Below are 10,000 nucleotides of genomic sequence, written 5' to 3'. Positions count from 1 at the left end.
CTGTCTACTTATCGTTCCTTCCAGCATCCCAAGTTCATGGTGTCTTTGCGTTTAAGTCTGGGGTATTTATTTATTTATTTATTTATTTTTGTGCAAAAGTTTCATGCTGACCTTTTTCCTGGCGAAGTCATTAATATATAAACAGAACCGGTGTTGATGTGAATTTCTGCAAATCCGTGTGATGTTTTGTACTGCATTTTTGGTGTTGTTCCAATGTAATGGCATGTGGAGAGTTCCCCTTCACGTAACATCGTTATAATAGTCACTGTGCAATGTCGATAGTTTGACCGAAACTCTCTTCTCTGTTTGTGAGCAGATCAGGAGAATGGAAATGTCAAGACTGCAGGCAGTCCCACTCAACGGTCGAAGAAAAGAAAGCTTCTGAGTTTACAAGAGTAGCTGGCACTGGCGTGCCCACATGGACCCTCCTTCTCTTGCCCTCCGACTGGTGTCTCTTGATTCTATTTTATTATATTTTCTCGAGAGACACCAAGGGTGGTGCCTACTCAGAGCTGCTGCAACACCCTTTTATAGACTTGGCATATTCATGGGTGGAAACTTTATCAAGCAATGATACGGTGTCATCTCAATTATTCTGAGGTCCCAATCAGACTCTACGTGCTTATCACGTGGGAATGAACTAAGCATGATTCACAGAACCAATTATTGACTCCTCCCCCCCCCCCCCCCATGGTTTGTTCATTAATATGCTCAGAGTCCAGATTCACAATAACCAAAATAAATAAATCTTGTACTATGCAGCCTTTGGCGGATCAGGCTGCCTCTCTTATGTGGCCAAAATGCCATGCATGAATCTGCTTTTTGTAATCTTAAAATAAATCATTGAATATCCGGTCAATTTTGCTTTATGGAAGTGGTGAGCACGTAATGCAGGTTTAACTGTGATGAGCTTTTGTGGTTTAACTTCCAACATTGGCCGAGAATGTGGGGTCAGTTTGGCCAACAGGTTGATGAGATGGCTTGTTACTTTTTCGCATTTTATTAATTGGGTTTGGGATTTCACAGGGAATTTGGGGCTAAATTAATGAATTTCTACCAAAAGAGATTTTTCTACTCTCTCTGCAGTGCTCAGTTTTCAGGTTTTTATTTCAAATTATAAAAGTGTTGCTCGTTTCGAGTAGGTTTCAATTTGATTGTCAGGGTTGGGGAAAATTCTGGTGTTAAGGGGAAGGGTGTGTCGTTGAATTGGTAATCACATTTTGGAAAGAAAATAAAATTTCCTTGCAGTCCAAATGTTCAGAACAGACCGGTCTTTGCTTGGAATTTTTTATTTATTTTTATTTTACAAAATTACATGGTCTGTTTGCCTTAGCGGTGATCTTGAGGAGATCGAGTTAAATTGATGCAGGTAGAGCAATTGAGCCAACTCCTGTGCCTGTTTGTTTTTTGTTTGCAACAATCCTGTGGCATATGCCTTCATACTGTACATACAATCTACATTTATAGTATTTTAGGTTGCAGAGGGAGACGAGTAGTCAAGGCTGGTTAGCAATGGGAGCGAAAGCTTGGAATATCATTGTTACTGCTCATCTATGGTCTGTAGTTCCACTGTGGCTGGTTCAAGGACAGCCTTTCTCTTTATGAAGTACCTTTTACAAACTGCCTTTCGAAAATGAATGTCAAATTTTGATCCCCCCCTTTCCCCCTCCCCCCTTCTCTCTCCTTGTCCCCCAAACTTCACAAATATTAGAAGCACAAGAAAAGAAATTTTCATTTTTCATTTTTTTTTTGTTTAATTTTTATTTTTGAAGTTCACAACTTTTCCAAAATTCACACAACTTTGGGAATATCCCAAGGTCATGCAGTGGTGTGATAGTAAAATTCCTCTGTTTCCCTTATAATGACAGGTGTAGCATCATATTATGTACATTTGTGGTTCTCAGTTGCCATGTGTGATCCGTATAGAATGATTTATGACTCGCTGTGTAATATGGATCAAGCAGGGACATTGATCATGACTCTATACTTGGCAAAAAGAAATCTGTTTTTACGAAGTAATTATTTTTCTAATGAGATTACACTTGGCCAAGGTTTCTTGCACACGAGCTGCTTTTTAAATTGCGTGTGTGACCTCAACCTTCGACCACAATAGCCTGCTGTGCAAAATGGAGTCGCTTGTTTTTGTTTTGTTTTTTGTTTTCTATTAAACTTGCTTCTGCTATGAATCCCTGCATTTCATTCATGATGATGTGTGTTTGCAGAGAGGACTTTGTGGGGCCCATAATGGGGGACAGATTTGTTCTTACCCCCCCTCCCCCATCCCATGCCTTGCAGCCCTTGCATTCATGCCTTGTACTGTAATCCATTGAAAGCTGCCAGGCATGGATTAGCGTGGGTCCTGCTTTATGGAATAAGTTGTTGAGATGAATCTCGCTGCCCCGGGATACTGCCTTGCTTTCTTATTCCCTATCTTGTGTGGGGCTGTCTATTTGTTACGTTTGCGCCGAGGGTGTGGTGTCGAGTTAAGAAAAGGAAGTGACAGGAAGATTATGGAGTGTGGGGAGACGAGGGACCGAAGTTTGGGAAGGAGGTATGTGGAAGAGAATTGAAGGAAAGTAGAATGTGTGGATCATTTAGTATGGGAATAAAAAAATCGACGCATTTGCTTATGTGATAGATTCCACGGAAACATAAATCGTTATTTGTGTCTCTGTGCCTGTAAATTGTTAATAAAAGTAATGATTTATGGGTGCAAAACATTTAACTGGGATGGTGTTTCAGAATTATCTGTATTTAGTGGGGGTAATCTGGGACAAACTGAGGTTGGATGAGGAGCAAAAGGAAATTTTTGGGAGTTGGTCAAGTATTCTGCTATTTTATGCATGTAATTTGTAGATGGCACACTGGCTGATTTTTATTTTTGATTAAGGGAACACTTACTTTGCATTCAAGTGGATTTCTCATTGGAATTTGGTTTTGGGGTTCCAAGTTTACTTGTATTTGATGCTTTGTCGTATAACCGGTCTATGTGAAGGATTGGTTTACTTTCACAATGGAGTGAAAAGGACGAGATATGATAAACATTGCACGGTAGGGTGTATGGTTCTTTTGGCAGAGAGGTAGTTTGGAAGTTTTTCTTGCACCACATACAGTGCAGCAGCTGTGTGGACGTGCCAGAGATCAGGGCAAGGACGGTAATTTGGTCTTTCTTCTATGCACCAGTGTCATTCCCTCAAAAATATTGTGTACTAATGTAAAATTCCCTCCGTGTGCTCAAACCAAGATGAGAGCAGTTTAACCTAACGTTGGGTAGGAATGCCACTGCATCGTAGGTTTGCAATATACCACCAATTTTGCCCATGCGGACTCGTTTGTGTGCGTTTTCCAGACTTGCATTATGGAAAATCCTTTGAAACAACAGGCATCTCATAAACTTGATCCTCTGGTTGTGTTCATTGCTTTTTGTTTTTTTGTTCATCGTATTTCAAGGGAAAACAGTTTTTGGACAGGAGAGGGAGGAGTTGTGGGCAGCTTATTGGTTTCGATCACAAGTTGCCCTTAGGGCAATTTTGTCACCCATGAAGTCTTGACTTGTCAGATTTTTGAAAGGGCAGATTATCCCCTTGAGTCATTAGTGAGCCAGATGGGTGTGTGATGGACAATCCGATAGTGGCATTTTAATTATCCTGGAAGTAATCTTGTCCAGAAGCGTGGCATTCAATAGTGCTGCTTTCAATTTCATTTTAACCCACAACCATTGGGAGGTCAGTTTATTGTTCTGATTACCGTACCCTTTGGGAGATGAAAGGAAGATGTTGAAAAGAGGCCACTGTGCCAATTTTCAACCCTTTCGTATTTGTATATGGATATGTATACATATTTATACAGTGCCTTCGGAAATTATTCACACCCCTTGACTTTTTCACGTTTTGTTGTTACAGCCTGAATTGAAAATGGATTAAATTGAATAAAGAAAAAAAAATTGTCACAAATTTACATAAAATACCCCATGAATGAGAAAATGAAAACATGTTTTCAGAATTTTTTTACAAATTTATCGAATATGAAAGAAATACCTAATTTACATAAGTATTCAACCGCCTGAGTCAATATGTTGTTGAAGTGTCTTTGACAGTGATTACAGGTTTGAGTCTTCTTTGGTACGTCTGCATCAGCTTTGCACATCTGGATTTAGTGATTTTCTCCCATTCCGCCTTGCAGATTTGCTCAAGCTCTGTCAAGTTGGATGAGGAGCGTAGATGAACAGCAATCTTCAAGTATTTCCACAGATTCTCAATGGAATTCAAGTCTGGGCTTTGGCTGGACCACTCGAGGACTTTCACATTCTTGTTCTGAAGCCATTCCAGTGTTGCTTTGGCTGTATGTTCAGGGTCATTGTCCTGTTGGAACGTAAATCTTTGCCGCATTTTAAGGTCTTTTGCACTCTGAAGCAGGTTCTCAAGGATTTGCCTGTATTTGGCTCCATTCATTGTTCCCACTATCCTTGCAAGTCTCCCATTGAAAAGCATTCCCATAGCATGATTCTGCCACCACAATGCTTCCCGGTAGGGATGGTGTTTGATGGGTGGTGAGCTGTGCTTGTTTTTCACCAGACGTAGCACTTTGCATTCAGGCCAAAGAGTTCAATTTTCGTCTCATCAGACCACAGAATATTTTGCCTCGTGCTCTCAGAGTCTTTCACGTGACTTTTTGCAAACTCCAGGCATGCTGTCATGTGGCTTTTTCTCAGGAGTGGCTTCCATCTGGCCACTCTCCTATAAAGCCTAGATTTGTGAAGTGCTGCAGAGATTGTCCTTCTGGTAGGTTCCCTCATCTCAGCCAAGGAACTCTGTAGTTGTCAGAGTGGTTATCGGGTTCTTGGTCACCTTTCTGACCAAGTCTGTCTTGCCTGGTTGCTTAGTTTGGTTGGACGGTCAGCTCGAGGAAGAGTCTGGGTTGTTCCATATTCTTTCCATTCCTTAATGATGGCACTCACTCTGCTGTTGGGAACTTTCATCACTCGGGAAATTGTTTTATACCCTTCCTCAGATCTATGCAGCTTCACAATTCTATCTCGGAATTCTATGAACAGTTCATTGGACTTCTTGGGAGGGTTTCTGCTCTGACATGCACTGTCAACAATGTAACCTTGTATAGAAAGATGTGTTTCTTTCTAAATCGTGTCCAATCAATTGAATTGGCCACAGGTGTACTCGAATCAAGTTGTCAAGACATCTCAAGGATGAGCAAAGGAAATTGGATGCACCTGAGCTCAATTTTGAGTGTCTTTGCAAAGGGGTTGAATATTTGTTGATTCAAGACATTTCAGCTTTTCATAAAATTTTGAAAAATAAAATAAAATCCACTCAATCATAATGGGGATTCAGTGATAAAAAAATTTCAAATGGTAAATTTTTTTCAAGTTAATCCAATTTAAATTCAGACTTTAACACAAAATATGAAGACGTGAGGTGGTCTGAATACCTTCTGAAGGCACTGTGACTATGTATGTGGATATGTACATATATATACTTTTTTCATATATATATATATATATATATATATATATATAATGTATTTGTATATTTATATATAGATATACATTTATATGAATATATCACACAAGTTGGTTCACCTGATCAGGATCGAGTTATTTAGACTAGTAAAATATCAAAAAAAATATACATATACGAGGTGTGTTCAAAAAGTATCCAACCTTAATTTTTCGTGCGTAAACAAATGAAGCGAGGGAGGCGTGGTTTGGTGCACGTATATTGGTGATCCTAATCCGTATGCGTGAATATTTTCCCGCCTGCAGAAGCTGTCAGTCGCCGACAGACCGCCGATGAGTGAGGGAGTGTAAGTGAGCGCTATCGGATTTTCGTTTTTGACAAAATGACGGATCAGTGTGGTCTCATCGCCAGTGATCACTGTGTTGAAGAAGTTTGAATCGCTGTTCACAGTCTCCAGCATGTCCTGTGTGATCTCCAAACGGAGTTGCTTCTGCTCGATCGTTAGCAGCTTTGGCACGAACTCCGCTGAGATGCTCCTTAAGCCCAAATCCTCAGTCACAATGGAATGAACGGATCCAATGCTGACGCCCGCCTCGTCTGCAAGTTCTCTGATAGTGATTCGACGATCATGCATCAGCAGGGTACTCACTTGGTGAATGACGATCTCATTTCGGGATGTTGAGGGCCTACCAGAACGTGCTTCACTTTCCACTGATGTGCGACCATCTTTGAAGCGGTTGTACCACTCTTTTATCTGTGTGGTGCCCATTGCTTCGTTCCTGAAGGCCTGTTGAATCTTGCGGATCATTTCCACTTGGGAATCGCCAAGCTTTACACAAAATTTGATGCAGTAGCGTAGTTCAAGTTTTTCCGTCATTTTGTCAAAAACGAAAATCCGACGGCGCTCACTTACACTTCCTCACTCATCGGCGGTCTGTCGGCGACTGACAGCTTCTGCAGGCGGGAAAATATTCATTCATACGAATTAGGATCGCCTACATAGTGCACCAAACCACACCTCCCGAGCTTTATTTGTTTGCGCACGAAAAATTAAGGTTGGATATTTTTTGAACACACCTTGTATATTTCAGTAAACCCTCGCCGTCCGCTGGGGTTACGTTCCTCTAAACTTCCACAAACGGCGAACAGTTTAAAACATGCAAGTCAATGGGATACATTCCAGCCTCCCAAAATAAGTCCAAAAATCATAAATAACTGAAAAAAGACATTTAATTGAAAAATAAGAACAATTGAGTAAATTAAGATACTGTTGCGAATTCGCGCCCGCCGGCGTGCGAATGGCTGTGTAACTCGAATCGCGGCACATCGCCCACCGGACGGACAATTCTGTAATGACCCTCTCGGAACAATGCCGGGAGCTAGTCATGGGTGGGGGTTTAACCTCATCACGATCATGCCAGTTACCCACGCGCGCAGGATAGGGTTGCTCGCCAAATTCGATCTACCTAAGTACCTGCGCGAATGGTCGACCGGGCGATCGTACCACGCCACAGGCCGACTCCGGACACGAACCGCTTTAGTGGTCCGTTCCGTGCTACAGTGATAACCGAGCGGTGTTATCGTCGGCCTTGACGGTTCCGATTAATTACTGGGATGTTGCACCTACTACGAACTCCTTACGTGATGCAAGATGGAGGGTCAATACAAAGGAAAAGAGACGAAGCAGAGCGGGAACAGTTCAACAAGCAAGCATTTTATTCACACACACACAGACAAGTGCGTATATACAGCCATACAGTCAAAAATGCACATATAACAGTTAAAACAGTCATGCAACAAAAGCAAATGCAGAGCTACGACCGACACACGGCAACACTTGCGCAGTTCTACTTCACAGACGGTGCCAACACACACATTTATAGGAAAAGAAAGAAAGAAGTGGCGATTTCCCTTTTATGGCTGGTGAGTCCCTCTCCCGTGACCGTTAGCGTGGTCGCGCCTGGCCCTGACCTCTCTCGCGGCCGGCGAACCCTCTCCGGCACTCCCCGTCCGGACGCGCAGGTCTACCTCACAACGGGCGCTGCCGCGTCTCCCGTCCGTGCCTTCGTGACAGGGCTGCTCGCCAAATCGTCGGCGCAGGACCTCTTCCCGAAGACCAACTCTCGACAAAAACCAACCGAAAACCAACCAGACAACCAGCCAAGACGAAAAGGAAGAGGGGCAAGAGCGCCCCACCCGTGTCCGTCTTTTATAGTGCGGGGCTCCGCCCTTCGCCCCGCCCCGTTCTCGGCTCCACCTTCCTTCGAGAGGGTTCCCGAAAAGGGTGTTCCCTCACGCTCTCTCTCCACCCCGTTCCGTGCGGGGGCCGGGGGAGTCAGTTTTTGGCTCTGGGCCAGAGAATTATTCCCCCAAAATGAGACCCCTCCTTCACATGACCTCTGACCTCTGACCTTTGACCTGCATCGCTCCTCCTCCACTCCAAAGCGCGGGGAAGTCAAACGGGAGAAACAGGCGGGGAAACCTGCGCATCCTCGCAGTTCCCTCCGCAGGCGAGCGCCTTTGTTTGCCGTTCGGAAGCGGACGTAGTGGCGAAGATGTGGTAGCGTAGATGGTGGAGGTGGCGTGGTTGCAGTGTGGTTGGCGCTGTGATGGGGATGGCATGGTTGTTGAGATGCTGTTTGTTTGAAATAAAAGATAGAAGAAGAAAAACGACTAACTCAAAGCATCGCATCCCGGATGGATCACATAAATTCCCTCTATACAACGGGTTTGGTCTAACTACACATGTACCTATGGAGATATCTCACCTGAGGGCCCTTTATGGTGTAATGCGAATTTCCACAGCCGTAACAATACAATAAGTAACATTTACCATCAATAAGAAGGCTTTACTGCTTGGAGTACTGTTGGTGGATAATACCAGTCAGTTCTACTTGAATATAGCCATGGCATGGAGGTAGCCGATCAATCTCCCAGGAGCGACCCAAAATCCTTCATCCATTATGCTGTGCTCTTGCCTTTGTGGAGATATATTATGGTGATCTCACCCTATTATGGTGGACTCATTGAAAATACATTTGATCAATGTATTAATGAGTCGAGCTAAGAGGATATGTTCCAACTCCAAGCTTCATACAAAGATGGACAATATTGCCAGCATCCTCAGTGAGAATGGATATCCTGAGTATATCATCAGGAGGTTTATGCACAAATTCCTTACTGCTATTGATGAATGGAAGATGGGTCCTGAAAAATGCCCGTTCTACATCAAGATTCCTTGGAAAGGGAGAATGTCGCAAAGATATGAGGAACAAATGAAAAGATGTCTCAAACACGTATCTGGCTGTTCGTCCAAGAGAGATTTTTCACCTCAACGTTTGATTCCTTCAGTGAAGAAGGATGTTCTGCCTGCCTCAATACTTATGATGTGTGTGTGTATGTGTGTGTGTGTGTGTGTGTGTGTGTGTGTGTGTGTGTGTGTGTGTGTGTGTGTGTGTGTGTGTGTGTGTGTGTGTGTGTGTGTGTGTGTGTGTGTATCTTCTTCTTTCGGCTGCTCCTGTTAGGGGTCGCCACAGCGGATCATCCATTATGATCCGCATACTGATTTGGCATAGGTTTTACGCCGGATGCCCTTCCTGACGCAACCCTGGTCGCCTCTTATGACACAGGGATAAGGATTGGGTTTTGCCATGATTCTGGGCTGCCCCACACCATCTCATAGCACGGCCCAGTGCAGAGCTCCCGTCCTCAAGCGATCCTCCGAGTAGCCAGATTACAAGCACACGCGACTACGCTCAGTGTATATATGTATGTATGTATGTATATGTATGTATATATATATATATATGTATATGTATATGTATATATATATATATATATATAAAAAACGTGTGTGTGTGTCCGTGTCACGTGTTGTGTATATATAAATACACACATACCCACACCCATATATATATATATATATATATATATATATATATATATATATATATATATATATATATATATATATATATATATATATATATATATATATATATATATATATATATATGTGTGTTACGGCTGTGGAAATTGACAGAACACCATAAAGGTCCCAAGATCAGTTTGGCCGATAAGTCCGTGTTCAGATAGATTTCCCCACCGTTGTTTAAAGGGAACTATTCATGTTAACCGGGCTGTGATCTTTGAGTTAGCCGTTATTCTTTACTATCGTTATTTTGGACCAACCACGTCCACCACCAACATCTTTCTCAACCGCTTTACAACAACCACCACCACCAACATCGCTCTCAACAACCGCTTCAGACCAACCGCCTTCCACCACCACAACCACACCTGCCTCTCACCAAACCACGCCATCCTCACCACTTCGCCAGCAACCGTCAACATCGCCTTCGTCTCCGAAACGACGCCATCTTTGCACCAGCCGCGGCGAGTCCGCATCGAGCGGTGTTGCTGCAGGCCGACGCGGGACGTTTTCTCGTCGGATCAAGCTTGGTGATCTCGCGCACGTCCGCTCTCCGAGCAGAGGTCAGAGGTCGAGGATCGGAGGCCAAACCGCG

General features: G+C 43.3%; 2 protein-coding genes across 10 annotated transcripts in view; both read left to right on the top strand.

The window, feature by feature from the left end:
- Positions 1-2,186, top strand: part of LOC147026262 (translocating chain-associated membrane protein 1-like) — a 73,691-nt gene extending 71,505 nt beyond the window's left edge. For 5 of the 6 annotated variants that reach the window (XM_085881510.1, XM_085881512.1, XM_085881511.1 and 2 more), the window contains one exon: positions 317-2,186. In XM_085881510.1, the coding sequence (XP_085737636.1) occupies positions 317-399 (83 nt within the window). In that variant the 3' untranslated portion in view covers positions 400-2,186. Of the gene's footprint in view, positions 63-316 lie in introns of all 6 variants that reach the window. The other variant, XR_015058259.1, reaches the window with a different exon arrangement.
- A 56-nt stretch (positions 2,187-2,242) lies between these two features.
- LOC147026259 (extracellular sulfatase Sulf-1-like) overlaps positions 2,243-10,000 on the top strand; it is a 111,312-nt gene continuing 103,554 nt past the window's right edge. For all 4 annotated transcript variants that reach the window (XR_015058257.1, XR_015058256.1, XR_015058258.1 and 1 more), the window contains exon 1: positions 2,243-2,551. Coding sequence is in view for 1 of the 4 variants with exons in the window: in XM_085881506.1 (XP_085737632.1) it covers positions 2,385-2,551 (167 nt within the window). In the remaining 3 variants the exon portion in view is untranslated. The remainder of the gene's footprint in view (positions 2,552-10,000) is intronic.

This window comes from Eptatretus burgeri, chromosome 5, assembly GCF_056783735.1.
Source record: "Eptatretus burgeri isolate ZD-2024b chromosome 5, Ebu_testis_v1, whole genome shotgun sequence".
NCBI classification, from domain to species: Eukaryota; Metazoa; Chordata; class Myxini; order Myxiniformes; family Myxinidae; genus Eptatretus; species Eptatretus burgeri.
Note: the sequence above shows the minus strand (reverse complement) of the source record. Positions and strands in the feature narration are given on the sequence as shown.